At 44.6% G+C, this 18,425-nt stretch overlaps 1 protein-coding gene across 1 annotated transcript in view; it reads right to left on the reverse strand.

Annotated features, from left to right (window-relative positions):
- LANCL3 (LanC like family member 3) overlaps nt 1-18,211 on the reverse strand; it is a 47,102-nt gene extending 28,891 nt beyond the window's left edge. Inside the window, exon 1 of the mRNA XM_005294659.4 lies at nt 17,663-18,211. Within this exon, the coding sequence (XP_005294716.1) occupies nt 17,663-18,211 (549 nt within the window). The remainder of the gene's footprint in view (nt 1-17,662) is intronic.
- Nucleotides 18,212-18,425: the final 214 nt, after the last annotated feature.

Consider the following 18,425-nt stretch of genomic DNA (forward strand, 5'->3'; position numbering starts at 1 on the left):
AACGGGGTTTAGGAAGACGCTTTCCTTATGGGCAATGCATTCCATGACAACCTTCTGCAGAGTTTCTTGCACCTTCCTCTGAAGCATCTGGCCACACTGTCAGAGACAGGATACTGGACTAGATGAACCAATGGTCTAATCTATTATGGCATTTCTGTAGGGGCAATGTCAGTGTTCCTATGAGTCATATACAGTGTGATCATGATCTCTGTACTGCATGACATATCTGTATATGTAGCCCAAGGTAGCATTGGCCTTCTTGATGCCATACTGCACTGCAAACTCATGCTTATTGGCCTGATTCTCCACAATCTTGCATCTACTATAATTATTCACTCCTACCCAGACTGAGTGCAAAGCACCTGTGAAACATCAGCACTGGTATGAGAGAGCGTAGATTTCATAAACACATTTTTATACCTACCTGGCACAGGTGCAAGTGACTACACAAGGTATAAGGCACCGGCAAATGAGGTTCCAGTATATATTCAGAAGGGCTTTTCCAGCATTACTTGGACATAGGTTTTGCCCTTAATCTGCAACACAGATAGTGTGTATTTTCCCCAGATATAATCAGCACTTTTCAAAATTGAATCTTATTTTATCTCTATTTTTAATCTCTTCTGATCTCATTGTACATTTCCCTCTGTCCTTATGGGTATTTGTTGCTTGTCTCAGCTTAGACGCCAATGCAAGTCTCATCCTGCTTACTGCCTCTTCTGGATCACTAATATGACGACAAATTAAACCAGACCCAACATCAATCTACAGGAGCCCATTAGAGATCATCCCTCAACTTTACTTATTACATTTATCATTACTTTTGAATATGGTCTTTCAGACAGTTTCCAATCCACATGACAATGCTCATGTCCAAATCAGCTTGGATTCAGTTTTCAAGGAAGATTACATTTGACATGGCATCAAAACCTTTATTAAAATCTAAATAGGGAACATCTACTGCTTTTCCATCCATTACTAATTCTGTTAACAAAAAGTTAAAGTTTGTCTTGCAATATTTATGTATCTATGTAAGTCATGCTGCTTTATATTCACAGTTCTATTATTCTTTAGATATTTATGGAAAGAATGACATCTAGCAGTATATCTAAGTAGTCACTGATGAGGAAGAGGATACCCCCCCCCCCCGAAAAGGTCTGGTTAAATGAGGTAAGCCACAAAATAAACTCATTCAAAAGTAATAAAATCTTAAGTGAATCATTTTCAGGTGGTGTCAGCAATACGAAGCAAAAACAATAGAAGATAAAAATGGCATAGTGCCAATATGGAGTTATTTTGCTTGCTGATTTGCAATTTGTGCCATGCAAATAAGCAATTGAGTAGAAATACCATAAGAAGCTAGGAAAAGAATGCTGATAGGGTAAGGGGGAAAGATTAGATGAAGGTTATACAGTCCTCTAAATCATATGAATTTTAGGCTACTCTTTCACTTCAAACCAGGGATTGGCAACTTTTGGCATGCGGCCCGCCAGGATAAGCCCCCTAGCGGGCCGAGCTGGTTTGTTTACCTGCCGCGTCTGCAGGTCTGGCCGATCGCGGCTCCCGCTGGCCGCGGTTCACCATCCCAGGCCAATGGGGGCGACGGGAAGCAGCGACCAGCACATCCCTCGGCCAGCACTGCTTCCCGCCGCCCCCATTGGCGTGGAGCGGCGAACAGTAGCCAATGGGAGCCGCGATCAGCCGAACCTGCAGACGGGGCAGGTAAACAAACCGGCCCGGCCCACCAGGGGGCTTACCCTGGCAGGACACGTGCCAAAATTGCCAATACCTGCTCTAAACCATGGTAGAAATTTTGACCGGATGCTAGAGCTAAGCTTTTCCTATGCATAAGTGATACTGACACAGACAATTCTGAAACATAACAGAGCAACAAGAGAGAGTCTTCTGTGGCAAGAAGACTACAACTATGCTCATTAATATAAATATAATTCAAGTCAGTCTCAAATAAAGACAATTCAGACATCATTTATGGTTTGACGCTACCATGCTTCAAGGACAAAATTAGGATCAGGGATTCAATTGAGGAAGAAGAGTGGGTGACACCTTTTTAAACATAAATTAGTTAATATGTAGTAGTAAAACAAACTGGAAGGATGGTTTCTCCTTGTTAAATGTTTGAACCTTGCATACAGACAAGGTGAAAGCCTTGTAATTCTTCTCTTTTTGCACCTCACTCTCAGTTGTTAGGGCACAGAAGCCAAGTACACCTTGGGAAAATGAGACCGCTGTGTCAGAAGGTCTGACTCAGGTTTCCATAAACAAACCTCTCATATTTTACAAGGAAAGAAGGGAGGAAAAGTACCAACTCCAGAACAAGTCACAGCACCACCAGCACTAATACATAATAACTCACTGCATTTATAGATGACCTGTCATCTCAGTATCTAGACGTGCTACCATCATCTCTGCCTACTGATTGCATGGTACTAATTGTCCCGGTAGCACTAAATTCTCTGCTCCACCTCCAGTGGGTTTGTAGTTGGGAGGAAGAAGGCTTTTCCAGCCACTTATGGACATGATGATGACATTTGTGTTTTCTGAGTCACTCCAGGTGAGCCAAGCTACAACTGTTCATTTAAGACATTTCCATTCTGACTCTTCTAAACATTCCAATGCCTACATATTAATGTTTTGATGTCCTCTGAAGCCTGTGCTCTACAGGAAAAAAAAATCACAATTTCAGACAGCACCACATGACATGCAGGCCTGAATATCTGCTCTGTTGGCTCAGTCCTAAAGCGTGCCAAGTAGATCTGTTTAAAAGTTTTCCATCAACATTTCTTTTTTATTAAAAATGGCCCATTTTCCACAAGGAAAATTGCCATTTAATTCTAAATTATCTGTTTTTGGTAAAATTCTTCTCTTGTTGACAAAACAAAAAACTGTTACTTGAGAAATTTTGGTAAAAAACTAAAAAAATCCCACACACATACCTGAATATTTTCCACAAAGTTGCAAACCACATGAAATTATTTCTATCAGAGTTTTTCAGAGAGAATATTTACCATTTTCTGGTCAGTTGTGATGCTCAACAAAGTGGCCTCAGTCCAGGAAAGCACTTGAGCACAGTTGAACTTGTGAGCAGTCCCATTTTCTGTACCCCTTGCCTGTCATGTGAAATGTATTAAGCTCTTAGGTTTTCACTTTGCAGCACATGGTGCACACACAGCACAAAGGGAAAGAAGCAAACCACAGCAAGCACTAGCATGGCTGCTCAGTATCATTGTTTTTTGCACACTGCCCTTTGCCAAGTGAAACTTACCAAAAAGTCTGGTCAATTTCAATTTGCAGGTCTGCTGCACAGTCACCACAGTGGACTGGAGCAATGCAAAGGAAAACCTTGACCATGGAATGAGAAAGATTATCACAAATGGGAAGGAAGCAGAGGCTAGAGATTGATGAAGGAGAAAAAGAGAGGTACAGAAAAAAAAAACAAATGAAAAATGCATGAGGCACCAGGCCAGGCATGGTGTGGAAGTGCAGACAAGAGGCAAATGGATCAATCAAGAACCAGGAGGGAAATGCTGCTCCAGCCAGACAAGAAAGACAGACAGATTCACAAATCACACATAGACAAAGCAAATTTGTTCTTTTTTTTCCAGGACCACAAAGAAGAGGAAGAACAATTTATGAATAAAATAGAAAGAAGAGTATGTGTGTGTAAATATATGTTAGTGTGTCTTGGCAGCACCTAGTCTCCAGTTACCGTCATTGTTTCCCCCTTCCCTGCATTTGCCCTATGCAATTAGAATGTTAGATAGTCGTGCAGTCTCCATAACCCTAGTTGTCCCTTTCTATCAATCACATGCTTAGCGCTCAGAAAGAAAAGAAAAAAAGTCTCCTCACCTTGTTTATTATCATACAACTTGCAGTCCAACCCAAACAAAAGTCTTGCAGCCCTCCCCAAGCTCCATAGTTCTAGTCCTTTTGGCCCTTCCAAGTGCACTGAGGGGAAAACCCTGGGATTTTCCTGTCCTCTTGTATCAGAGGCTACAGCCCTGAAGCAGGGCCAGGGTCTGTTGTCCTTGTAGTTTTCTCTTCTTAGTTTCTCAGATAAAGTCCTTCACAGACTCCATTTCCACCAGGCTGCTACCTAAGCTTCTGAGGCAAGCTACCACGCAGGTCTCATCTCTCCCAAAGTGAGCAACAGCCTGCCTCTTCAATATACCCTCCCCCCATGCTTGAATGCGGTTCACATGCTCAGTCACATGGTCCTTCCCAGTCAATCCCAAGGGACAAAACTCATCGCAGGTGGGACCCTGCACCTTCACTCCTCTTAAAGGCCCATCTCACCCTGTGACAATGCCCCTTTTATTGCAAATAATTAATTTGCTGATTTCTTGTGTACAGCAACTAATAAACATAGAGAAGAAGATTTGAAGGAGGGAAGGAATAGACTGGGAGATTTGGAGAAAGGAGGATAAGGCTATGTCTACACTTAAAATGCTACAGTAGCTGCACCACTGTAGCGCTTCAGCGCAGACAGTATCTATGTCAACGAGAGGGGTTCTCCCATTGGTGTAGGTAATCCACTGCCTCGAAAGGTGGTAGTTAGATCGACGGAAGAATTCTTCCATTGACCTAGCACTGTCTATGCTGGGGGTTAGGTCAGTATAGCTACATCTTTCAGGGGAGTGGACTTTTCACACCCCTAAGAGATGTAGCTATACAGATGTAAGTTCCTAGTGTAGACCAGGCCTAAGAGAATAAGTTGTGTTTGGGAAGCTGGAGGAGGGGAATTTTGAGGCGAGAGAGAACGAACACTATTGGCAGGGAAGGATTCCGGAAGGAGATATGAGAGACAGGATTTGGGGAGAGGGAGAAAAGAAAAAAGTAGAGTACATTTGAAAAAGGAGAAGAGATTGGAGGAATTTGGGAAGGGGCACCAGGGAAAGTGAGGAGAGAATGAAGAGCTTGGAGGTGAGAAGAAGAGAGTGAGATGAGTTTGGAGAACGGGTTCGTAGACATAGATGACTTGTTCAAGGTCACATGCGTCTGTAGCAAAGTCAATAATGAAACCCACTTCTCCTGAGTCTCAGTCCAGTGCTTTTACTACAAGATCATCCTTGCGTCTATGAGAACACAATTCTAATAACCCTAATACTACCTCTGATTATGCTGAACTATGCTGCTAGACACTTTCAAAAAGATAGAATTATTTCTGCTGACTCATGCTGGCAGGTGGGTCCTACTAGTTTATCCAGGATATACAGGGCATCCCTCTTTGAGGGAGAAGGACCTAGAGGCAGGAACAGAAGGGTCCTCCAGAACAAACCATATAAACAATGGGTCTGGGGAGTGCTTACACTGAGGCCTGGGAGGAACTCCACTTATTTACCTCCTGTTTTAGTTTATAGTGGGGCCAGGATGACATATCATGACAAACTGTCATGATACAGTACTCCAACCAAGTTCTATAAAATATGTTGTCCCATCTTACGACAAAGAAAGTAAAGTGTTACAACACAGATGCCCTGAATTGCGCCGGACAAACCTGGATTGGCTCAGTTAGCACTGTACGATAGACAGGCTCTTAATCAATCAGCTTTGCCAAGTCAAGTAATAAAGAAGCTTACATGAGCATTCAGGAAACAAAAGTAAGGAGACTGATTATTTGGCCTATTTGAAAAGAAGCTTCTTGAGTTGTAGAAGTTGGTAAATTGTAATTTTGCACACCAGTCCACAGCTTTTATGGTTATGATTCCCTTGTTATACTTCATATATTTGCCCAGCATCACTTACTTGTAAGTGGGGTACTTAGATGGCACAATTTTAACTACTAATATTAGGGAAGTAAACTGCAGAATACCACCAGTGCAGAACACTGAACACCCACCATTTGCCACTAAATGATGCACTGACTAAATACTCTCTTTATGCTTTTTCTATCCCCAGGCCCAAATATTCTTAAGAATGGCTTCTACTTCCTGTGCATCAAAATCTAAGCATGACCATGCTTACATTTCCTGACTGCAGTGCACTAGGGACTGAATCACTACCCTCAAGTGTACTAGTTACAATTAAACCCCTGACATGTAAAGCCACTGAGTTAGCGAGGGAAGACATGAAGAGATAAATCAGCCATACCAGATGGCTAAATGCCTTGAACAGCTAGAGGGTGTATTTAAAATTCACTGTCATGATTCAAACTTTTTATTTTTGTTGGTCAGAAATGCTATCTGACAGTCAGTTACTCTTGTTCACAATGCATTGCTCTTCAGCAAGAGATACTAAACCATTAATATCAGGGATGCTGAGCAACTGTAAGAAGAATTAATTTATACTTCTTCTCTCATACACCAGAGTATTCTGACCTGAGAAACAGCAAATGACTCAGCAACTGCTTGGATTGCTATTAAGATACTTTATGATATATTTGTCTACACTGAAACAGCTATTCCAATTCTTTTGCCACTGCTACTCAGACGAAAAATAATCAGTTCAGTAATTACAACCTGAAAATAATCTTACACTACAGATATGAAATAACTGCCTTTGGGGGAATATTTTAATTGTATTCCATCTTGCTGGACTGGACTTGAAGTTATGTCTCACCACACAATGTTACGTCCCATTCCCATCAACATTCAAAGTATCTCGTGACAGATGCAGATGAAAAGGCAATTTGACGTATAGCTGCATCAGAAATTGTCACCTGATTGAATACACCGTTATTCTGATACAAAAAGTTACATTCAAATCAGCTGGAAAACAAGCTCCCAATTTATGGTGGATGCCTTAAACAATGTGACTACATACCTCATCTGTTGCAATAACCTCACAACAGCAATGTAGGCCCATGGAATCAGGAGACTTAACTATTTGAAATCCCTCCCAGTTGCTTCAAGCACACCACCTCCACCACTTGCAGATAGTGCTAACTCAGCAGCATCCCTGTTCACTGGAGTGAGGAGCCGTGAGCACATTGCACCTGCTCTTACTCCTGGGGGAATTCTGGCCAAAAAAAATAAAAATTATCTTCCAACAAATTAAAAATTCTGCATACAATATTTTAAAATTCTGCATTTTTCGTTTGTCAGAATAATACAATATAATCACACCAGTTTCCATTATTTTGGTAATTTATTTCAAAATACCTGTCAGCAAGTATGTCTGTACCAATGTAGACAACAAAAAAGATTTGGGAAATGTTTTTTGACAAATAGGTTCCTTACTAGGCATATTAATACAGAACTTTGAGTAATAATTTATTTAAACTACAATACAGAACCGTATTTCTGACAAAGGCTTGGGGGGACCAGGTTTAATGGAGGAGCTGAGGGACAGGGAAGTAATTGCTGAGAAGGAGCCTGGGAGTGAACCTGGAGGGTTGTTGGTTGTGGGTGGGAGAAGTATGGAACAGGGTTTTTTGGGGAGAGATGGGGGGGAAAATGATTGTTAGGGAGTTGGGGAGCCTCCCCCATGCAGACCCTGTCCCCATATGTACCTTCACCCCCTCTCCTCATCCCCATGTGTCCCTGTACCCCCACTCAGCCACCTCCCCCCGTCCCCATGTGGCCTTGCCCCTCCCTACCCACATATGGCGCTGCACCCCAATTCCCATTCAGCCCCTGCCCCAGTCTATCCCTCCACTAGCCCTTCTGACCCCCAGTCTATGTGACCCTCCAGCAGCCCCGTATGCCCCGCTCTGTCTCCTCCATATCCTGTGCCTCCTCACCTCGCCCTGCGGGCAGGGTGTTGTGAGGAACACAGCCTCTCCTTCTCCCTATCAGCGGCTGGCTGCTCCAGGCTGTGAGATGGCTGCCCTCTGTTCAGGTGCCACAGCAGCCCCTGGTGGACAAAAGGCATAACTGCAGTGTCTCTCTGGCAGAATGTATTTTCTACGGAGAAAAAAAATCTGTGGGGAACATGAATTCTGCATGTGCGCAATGGCACAGAATTCCCCCAGAAGTAAATCTGCATTCTTTATACTAGCTGCCTATACAGTGGGACTGATTTTAAGCCAGCCCTGTTGAATTAACAGAGAGGAAGCTGGCCCTGTTGGTTAAATAGGGAGGAATCTCTATATCGGAGACCTCCTAGTCATGGTTAAGGCTATGATTTAGTCATGGGTATTTTTAGTACAAGTCATGGACAGGTCACGGGCAATAAACAAAAATTCATGGCCTGTTACCTGTCCATGACTTATACTAAAAATACCTGTGATTAAATCTTGGAGGGGGGAGGGTTGCGCTGGAGGGCCATGGGGGGGCTGCTGCTGAGAGGGGAAATCTGGGGAGGCACTGCTGAGGGGGCTGTCTGGGGCCAGATGGCCAGGGACCGCTGCCCGGGGCCACGGACTGCAGCTGCTCCAGCCACGCTGTGACCGCTGCCGGAGCAGCGGCTGGTGTGGCTGTCCCCAGGGTCGCTCCAGCAGTGGCTGGTATGGCTGTCCTGGGAACCACGTGAGCAGTTGGCCCTGGATCCAGCTGCTTGGGCAGCTGTGGAGTCAGCCACCCTGGCCCCTGCAGAAGTCATGGAAGTGACTTCCGTGACCTCCATGACAGATACGGAACCCTAGTCATGGTACATATCTGTGCTCAGATCCACCCATAGTTCAAGGGTTCTAATGTTGAATCTTAGATTCCTATAACAACTCTTCATGTATAGCACTCAGTCCCCTGGAATACCTGGCTCAATTCTGGAAGTGTTACTTTTTCAGAAAATGTTTTCGTTTGTATTCACTGTTGGCCCCTATGGCAGACACCAGTCCCTTCCTGTTCCCTTTTTTACTGGCAGCACATCCTTTGGCTTTCTAATCCTCATTTATATGGCTTGGTTTGTGATGGTTTTTAACTGCATTGTACTTTAAATTATTCATGCAACACCTTGAGTGCCTCGAGAGGGGTTAGTACATTATATAACAACGTAGCAGGTATGTAAAATGAAAAATGTCGATGTTAGAAGGAGTATAGTGATCACCATTAAAAAGTCAATATTTGCCAACTGACACCAGAGTTATCATGGTTATTTCCTGTAAGCAGAATCTGTGGCTACTCAGATACCACTGTGTGTAAATGCTGACAATAATAGTGACTTCTCCATGTGTATCTGTGTACTTGTGTGAAGAGAAAATGGTGACAGGAGGGCAAACAAGAAAAGAGAAAAAAGAACCAGTGGAGACAATTGAAGAGGCAGTAAAACACAGACTGTAAATTGCCCTGGGGATCTACACGAACATTGTGTGTAAGGAAACCATTGAGGTTTTGGACCTGTGAGCTAGTAATTAGACCAAAGGATGAAGTTCAGCAACAATGGCCTAGGGTGATCAGATTTGCAAAGTGAGAAAACAGGACACCTTTCCTTGTGGGGGGAGAAAAAGAATGAGAGCTTTAGTGGAGGTGGGTTCAGTGGAGGGATAGAAGGGTTTTGGAACTTGGGGAGGTGGGAAGAAAGAGGTCTACTTCTTCTCCTCTTCTTCAGACAAGCAACCCTCCTTCCTACCCACCCATCGCCTCTTTCTCAATAAAATCCTGGACAGATAAATTTAAAATAAAGGGTAGAGTTGGAGAAAACAATGTTTGCTAGAGCTGACTGAAAAATGGGACATTTTTCATTAACATTTTCATTTAAAATTTGACCCTGTTTTTGTCAAAAAATATTTTTCAAGCAGCTCTAGGATTTACCTCTCTAACTGTACCTCTGGGGGTGAGGGGTTCTCACAGTACCAGCCCTTATACTGTATTTTCTAGCCTCTGGGCTAGATTCTTAACTGATGTGAATTAGCATAGCCCCCACTGCCACCAGTGGACTTATGCCAACTCACACCAGCTAAGAATCTTGCAAGAGGACCTGCTTTCATTTATTTAAACTGTACCCTGCTCCAAGTTCTATTTTATTTCTTGCTCTTATTCTCTCTCTCTCTGAATTCTACTCCGTGTGGGATATTGGTTCTTGTATATTTATCCTGTTTTGCTCTGTTTCTTTCTCACTTTTTCTCTGCTCTTTTCTTCTCCCCACTCTATCCTTCCATCTATCCCCGCCATTCTTCTCACCTCCCAGTTCTCCCTCCCATCTCTCTCACACTCTCTGCTACATTCTCTCTCCCTCTCTCTCTCTCTCTCTCTCTCTCTCACACACACACACACACACACACACACACACACACACTCATTTGCACTGTTTAATTTCCTAACCTTGGACCCACTCTGTTCCCTAAGACAGGATGAAACTTCATGTAGTGAGGAAAATCAGGCCAAAACACTGCATTCACATTAGTGTTTAATAAGGAGCGGTACATACGGGTAACAAATATAGCTATATAAAGAAGTATTATAATGGCAAAGGACTTTCTTACAAAAAATTGTCATATAAGAATTTAGGAAATTGGAGACAGTTACTTTGTATGTTGCTCCCTAAGAAACTGCTTAAATTACTGCATCAAAGTGATCATAAATTTCTGATAATCTGAACAACAGTAGTATGAGCACCTCAGGCTAGCTTGAGTCAAAGTTCCTTGGATTCAAATGTTTTGCTGGCTATGGATGCATACAGGGACCGCTTACCACTCAGGCATACATGTAAAAGTCTCCAGAGACGGGTTCAGACCCATCTTGACAAACACACCCATGCCCTGACCCCACATGCCTGCAATGTCTCTAAGTGTTTGCACAGTGGCTTGCCATTAAAGGTGACATGGTACAGGTAAAGCTCATTTTAAAAGGACTTTTTAGCCTTGCCCACTGATTATTCCAGGACTAAGTTTTGCCTTTGTATTACATGTAACAATACAGCACATCTTCCTCCAACCCTTTCTGATGCATTCTGTCAGATGGATCTCTGCTCCCTCTGCACTGTTTCCTATGAGATGGGGAGGAAGGCAGGCAAGCTCACAGCCATTGTTGTTCCACTCCATCCCCTAGGCTGGGAACATAACACTCAGCTATGCACAGGAGAGGAATACTTTGCATGCAACAGCCGCCCCTCTAGCAGTTTAAGGAGTGACACTGGCTGATTTTAAAGAGAGACAGAACAGTTCTCCATGATGATGTATTTGTTGAGTGACAGTGTTCTAGACTCAGAGGAACAGTATCCATAGCATAGGCCCTCCAAGATGTGGAGTTAAAAGAAGAAGGATGGAAATGTAGGGCTCCACTCTGGATACAGGAGATTTTTTGGGGGGGGAAAAACAGTAACTATCTGTTAAATATGACTTTGTAATTTGGATTATTCATAAACTCAGTTGCTTCTTCAGCTAAAAGACAGTGGAGTACAGACACATTTTTTTCAACAGCATAAAGAAATATATAGACACCTGACATCACTTTTGTGTGAGATTCTCCTTTTATAATACAAGAATGCCCCAGGATATCAGACAGACAAGGTGGATGAGATAATATTGGACCAACAGAAGTCTGTCCAATGAAAGATACTACCTCACTGACCCTGTTTCTGTAAGAAACAAATGTCAGATTACTATAATTCTTCAAGATGTCAGCTATCAAAATGCTTATTACTACTGGATGTGAGATTGTCTGTGTGCCTTACAACCTTGTGTGTCAATCAAATATCCAATCCTGAATGACTGTGCTGTGAGATCCGTGTATGACAAAAGCATTTCACTGGTAGCAATAGATTTGAAGAAGATCAACATTATCAAAACAAAATTCTGCCTTTTATATTTAAAGCAGATAATGAAGTTTTCACACATGCTGACTTGCACCTGTGATACCACTGAGATTTTTGAAGTTTATCTAACATTAGACATGTATCCCAATCTCAGAATTTGCATCCTGATTTTGAAGAAGTGTGGCTTTGTTTTGGTCCATTATAGAGATAGGGATCAGTTCTGAAACTCATACTCACTGTATTCTGACTGAACACCCACCCTTCAGATCCAGGGGATTTGTTTAGGCCTATTTGTATGTTAGACCTCCCACTTTAAACTCTCAGTTTAACTTCACTAATAAAAAACATTTAAATTTAAAATCTAGTCTAAATAGGTGCACTGGAAAAATCAGGGAGAGGGGAGAGCATATGTTTCAGGGGACTAGTGTGGGAGGGAAAGCCCTTCACCTCTGTAGGTACCTGCCTTAAAACCAATCCTAGTCCATGTGACCAAAAATCGACATCAAAAGGTGTGTAGTAGCCTGTATGAAATGAGCGATGATTGAAGTATTGTTACAACAACTGTCCAGAAAACCACCACAATACTTTACAGTACTTAGCAGTCTAAGCAAAGAGTAAATATTGAATGAGCATGGAAACTGAATCAACCCCTGACCTCAAAATTAGTTAGATCAGAATTGAGTTACATTAGAAGAGCAGTGTGGGGAAGGTCTGCGCAACAGGGGCCCATTCTGTATCTCTTATGAAGACAAATGGATGATGACAGACTCCAGAGTGATCCATCCAAGATCTTTCAAAATCCTTACATTCACTATAAACACATTTGTATTTAATTTTTAACAGTCATAGACCTGTGGATCCCAGGAATGTTTAAGAACAGAGCAAAAGGAGTGGGGAATGGAGGGGGGGGAGGGGGTGAGAACGAAAGATGTGAACAGAAGGGTGCAAACAGAAACTCTTAAATTCTGGGTACACAAAGAGTCTGTGGAAGGAGGTAGACCAGCAAGAGATGCCTGGGGAATTGGAGAAGAGCAGCAGAAACAGCTTTTTCACTACACTGACTCCTTTGTAAACCACTTTGAGGTCTACTGATGAAAAGCACTATATAAGAGTGAGGTATTATTTCAGATCATATAACATGCAGTTTGATTCATTCATGGAGTACACTGGACTCTGCCCCAGCAGCAGAAAGTTCACCCAGATATGGGTTTGAGGAAGCAAAAGACTTCTGCAACCTCTGCACCACTGGGGGACCTTTGGCCAGCCAAACCAGCCCCAGAAATGGATGGTTCAGACCAGGGAAGTGATGTGGCTATGTTGCTCAGAGAAAATGCTGATTAAGCCTCTTCCCATGGGATTCCTATGGTGCCTCAAAAGCAGTTTAGAGCCACCACCCCATTGTGGAAATCTCGAGAGAGGGCAAAAGCACAAACCCTGCTTGTTTTCTTTCATAACATACTGCTATAGGTCACTACTGTCACTTCCGGTACCCCCCACTGCCAGTGTAGGTTAATCAAGTCAGTAGATGTTACAAGTGTACAGATTATTGAGAGAAAACCTCAACCTATTTTAAAAGGCTGTAAAAAATCTCAAGGGGTTGGTAACACAACAATCTGTATTTCTTTGTCTTTTCCTCTATCTTCTGATAGTGACAATGACACCACTAAAAGAAGGTATAGGGGAATAAGCCAGATCAGCTAGTGGCATGCCTCCTAAATAGGGAAATGGACAGAAACATCACCACAATAAAAGGAAAGCAGGGGAAAATGTTATATCATTAATAGAAGGAATACAAACAACAGTTTAATGGACTTTTACCACTGTTTCCATGGGCATCTGTGGGGACACATGCATTCTGTGGGATATCTAACTACTGAAGAAGCATAAAAAGTGTGCAGAATTGGAAAAACTGATTTATTTTTATTAAAAAAACATGAGACTCAGTATGCCTTCTCACCTGGTATGTTACCTGCCAGGTGGGAAGGGATTTTTTTTTTCTTGAAACAAGACAAGCAATGCAATGACTATGGGAAAGTCACTAAGGATAAACTATCGAGAACTAACATCACTAGTGGGCAATTAATGTAAATCACTAGACAGGCAAATAAAAGTACTGCCCCAAGGGGGAAATTGCATATCCTGGTTTTCACCAGGTTCAAAAGGCCCAAACAACACAGAACTAAGACTTGTATAAAATGGGCAGCCTGCTACAGAGATGGGGTCACTCTCACTCAAAGTACTGATTTGACTCTGGGACCAAGAAGGACCGACCTTACAAAAGGGATTTGAAGGACTTTGAAACCTACCAGGGTTTTCATGTGGAATGACACCTGGAAAGGCACTTGCATATAAGCTGTTTATTGTTTTCAAGATATGTTTTCTTTGGAGTGCTTTTGTTCTAAATAAAATACTTTGCTTTATGAAGGCTGGTTGGTTAACCCTGGCGTAGCCCCTGGGAAAGAACAGGACAGCGAGTGCGGAACTAAGCACGGTGAATGGCAGGAGCAACTGCAGCCTATACTCTAGCTGCAGGGAGGGGACCGCTAGTTCCCATACCGAGAAAGGTCTCAGGCCTTTAGCCATTTAATGGCCCCGATTCAATGTAAGGGACGAATTTCACTGTGCTATCAATGTTTACTTGGCAGCCTCAAGCAAATAAACTTGGGAAATAAGAAAACATTCTGCAACAAGTCAACAGTGAGATTGTGCATAATCAGATTATGGGAGGTAGTGTTTTGTAGTGTTTAAAGCAAGGACACATTGTTTCTATTTCTGAACACCACTGACTCACTGTGTGTCCTTGGGTAACAAGTGACATGTAACTGCTCTGTGCCTCAGTTTCCTCATTTGTAAAATACTACAGGATCTGGCCCTAGGATGTGTTTGCTAAAATATTCCTTAGCAGGATGGGAACTTTGGTTAGCAGACATAAATTATATCAGCATAGTATATACTGCAGGCTAAGGTTACTTTACTTATTTTAAAGGGTGGCTTTAGTTATTTTACTTCTTTTTTTCCCCTTTCAACATTAGTGAAAAATTAGGACTTGGTATTGGGGTAAGTAAAATTATAATGTGGGAGGAAGCACAGTTTAGTGGTAAAAGCATAGACAAGGAGTCATGAGATTTGGATTCTATTTCCAGTCCTGTCACACATTCGCTCCGTGACTTTTGGCATGTGACCCTACCCGTGTCTCATCTGTTAAATGGAGACCACAACATATACATACTTCACTGGGCTCTTGTGAGGCTTCACTCCGTAGGGCCAGGCAGACTGAGCTTGGACTTTCAGCAAGTGCTGTTCATCTCCTTGCATTACCCCACACAAGAGCCCAGTACAACTGCAGTCTCCAAACTCAGCAGAGGGTAGTGACTGCTCCCTGCTTGCACTCTAAGAGCACAAGTCAGACCTAAGGGAAAAATAAGTGCAGGAGCCCCGTTCATTGCTCCACACCGTACAGAACAGCTGACCCATCACAAAGATAGAAGAAACCCTATACCATCATAAGCACAGGTATGAGCAGTGTGCACATTCCCATTGTGCACCCTGAAGCTCCAGAATGTCTTGTACCTTTCTGAGGCACGATCCCTCCTGGGTCCCCCCAGCGTGGTACTGCCCTGTGCTGCACCCAGTATTGTGCTGTGCCTACAAACCACTCTTTGGCCCTGTATATGGCATCCTCAGATGGAAGGTGCTATAGAAGTGCACAGTATTATTGTTGTTAAATATCTCTGGTTAATAAGCGGTACAAGAACAAAAAATAACATTTAAACATGTACAGTATACTACAGTACGTGTCTCTTATTGTAAGAATTTTCAATCAAAAAATTCAATTGGCTTAACATTCTTGTTGCCTTTAATGGCTGCTTAATTATGCTGATGTCCCTTGAATCCTCCATTGTGTGAATTTCCTTGAACTGCCACTGCAGTGACTGGTATAGGATAAGGCAGGATTGCTCATGTTTACATTTTATTTCGCAGTAGTTGTTTCGTCTCCCAGGAGAAAAAAAGCCAGAGCATAGAAAAAAACAAAAACAAAAATCGGACCTCACAAGAGGACTGGAAAAAGAATTTAACAAATATCTGTTTAGATACAATACTGACTACACTCTGACAAGCTTTATTGCAAATGGGAATTATTATTATTTATTCAGTGGCAACTGTGAGTCCTCAGCAGTGGTCAGGATAAGGTCCAAAGCCCACCAAACTCTCATGACCTTTTACACCAGTAGAGGATCTGCCGCGAGGTAAAATGCTATTTCTATTCAAGTCAATGGCAAAGACAATCACAATTACACCCTAGCTTTTCAAAAACTCATCTCCCATTTTGACACCAAAATAAATTGCCAGCGTTTGCAAATTGGATTCTGAGCTCTTTGGAAAAGTCTCACAATTGGAGCGACTTTTCAATTCTGAGTGTTTTTGAAAATCTGGCCCAGACAATCCAAAGTATATCATTGCTAATTATCATAACTATTATTATTCCATATCAATCAACATACTGTTTTAATATCTGCTTCATATTATGAATACCTTCCCTGAGAAGCCCAAAGTAATTCCTGCAGTTCATTCAACACCCAGGTATTCCCCTCCCCGCAAATGATCAGGACCTGCATTGTGAAGGCAGGTTTCAGAGTAGCAGCCGTGTTAGTCTGTATCCGCAAAAAGAACAGGAGTACTTGTGGCACCTTAGAGACTAACAAATTTATTAGAGCATAAGCTTTCGTGGGCTACTGCATCCGAAGAAATGGGCAGTAGCCCACGAAAGCTTATGTTCTAATAAATTTGTTAGTCTCTAAGGTGCCACAAGTACTCCTGTTCTTTCCAGTTAGTTTTCCAAAACGCTGCATCCTTATTCTAGGCTGCCTTTAAACCAGGGGCACAAAGGGCAAAGGCTCCTGAGATATAGCCCATGCCCTCACTTTGGAAAAGATTCGGAGTTTTGGGTGACAATCCAACAGCCATTCAGTAAAAACCAATTGACTTTGGCATCCTCGACAGGAAACAAGGGACTCCCATCTACAGCCCCAGGCCTGCTGGGAGAGGGTCCTGTTGGTAGCTCCAGACCCTTCCTGCAAGGGACGCTGACTGAAGTGACCGTGGAGCTGGTTGACAGGCACCTTCTCTCGGGGAGGGACCAAGCCTGACATCGGGGGGTTCCATGGCTAGGAGGACAAAACGCAACCCTCCCCTTTTGCAACTGGGAGCGGTTTCTGCCACGCAGCGTAGCAGTTTGGTAAACTGTTTGTTAACTTGCTACCGCCTGTCCATGGGGTTGCGAATCAGGAGGTGATGGGGTATGTGGTCAAAAACGATCCCGATCTGCTTCCTGACCGGAGTGGCCGCTTTCATTGCATTTGTGAAAGGGGAGGTAGGGTTTGTGGGTATGGAGCATGCCCCTGAGCCCAAGTTGAGACCACAGTGGCCCCTTTTCATTTTTTCCACTGGCTTCTCCTTGCTTAGTTCCAATAACTGGGCTGCTCATGCACCTGTCACTGGTCCAGGGATGGTTGCAAAACGGGAGGGATGGGGTTTGTGGTTGAAAACACTCACAGTCTGCTTCCTCCTGGCTAATGTGCCAAATTGATCTATTGCATGACTGAGGCATGCTGTTTCACTTTTTTGTGTGTGAATCCGTGAAAAGGGAGGTAAGGTTTGGGGGAACGGAGCATGCCCCTGAGCCCAAGGTGAGACCAGAGTGGCCCCTTCCATTGAATTCGTGAAAGGGGAGGTAGGGTTTGTGGGTATGGAGCGTTCCCCTGAGCCCACGTTGAGACCACAGTGGCCCTTTTCATTTTTTCCACTGGCTTCTCCTTGCTTAGTTCCAATGACTGGGCTGCTCATGCACCTGTCACTGGTCCAGGGATGGTTGCAAAACGGGAGGGATGGGGTTGCTCAGTACACCCAAAGTAGCAAAACGGGAGCGAGAGCACTTTGTGCTGATACACCGGCCCAACAACAGCCAGAGCCCAGCGCTAGTGCGAGCCCCCCGCCTCCCCCTGCCCGGGCTAAGCCCAGCCCGCCGGGAAAGGGGCCAGCGACGCGCGGGAGCTAGCGGCCCGGCTGCCTTTACCTCCATGCCCAGCTTCTGCTTGAGCACCAGGGCGGCGCACAGGTAGCCGGCCCGGCCCACGAAGAGCTCGTCGGAGCCGCACTCCAGGAAGGTGACGGGGGCGCAGATCTGGCTCAGCTCCCGGAACCGGCCCAGCAGCCGGCCGAAGTCGGGCAGCCCCAGGGCTTGGTAGACGAGCGCGGCCACCGCGTAGACCCCGGCCCCGCCGAGCAGGAAGGCGGCCCGCGTGTCGGCGTCCGGCTCGCCCCACTCCTCCTCGGAGCGCACGCAGGCGTCGATGAGGCGCCGGGCCGCCCGCAGGTAGGTGTCCCGGGCCGGGGCCAGGAGCGGGCAGCGCGCGGCGTGGTACAGCATGTAGGCCACCCCGGCCAGCCCGCCGTACAGGCCGCCCCCCGCCGCCGCCGCGCCGCCCTCCAGCGGGGGCACCTGCTGCAGGATGCGCTCGATGGTGGAGGCGACCCAGGGCACCACCGCCTCGTGGCGCTGCCCGGCCGGCAGGCTGCCCGCGTAGTCATCGAAGCGGTTGGCGAAGCAGCGCTTGCTCTCCATGCCCCCGCCGGGCCGGGCTGCAAAGGGGGCGCAGGGACGCGGCTTCCTCTTCGGTGCCTGGGAGGAGCTGGGCGAGCAGCCCGCGGCGGCGGCGGCTGCACCGAAATCGGAGCGGGGGTTTGATTAAGAGTAAAAGTCCGTCCCCGCAGTGTAGCGTTGCTCCCTTCGCGAGCCGATTGCCGGGGCTGGCTCCAGCCTTGGTTTAAATGGCTCA

The sequence above is a fragment of the Chrysemys picta genome, chromosome 1 (genome assembly GCF_011386835.1).
Source record: "Chrysemys picta bellii isolate R12L10 chromosome 1, ASM1138683v2, whole genome shotgun sequence".
Classification (NCBI taxonomy): Eukaryota; Metazoa; Chordata; order Testudines; family Emydidae; genus Chrysemys; species Chrysemys picta.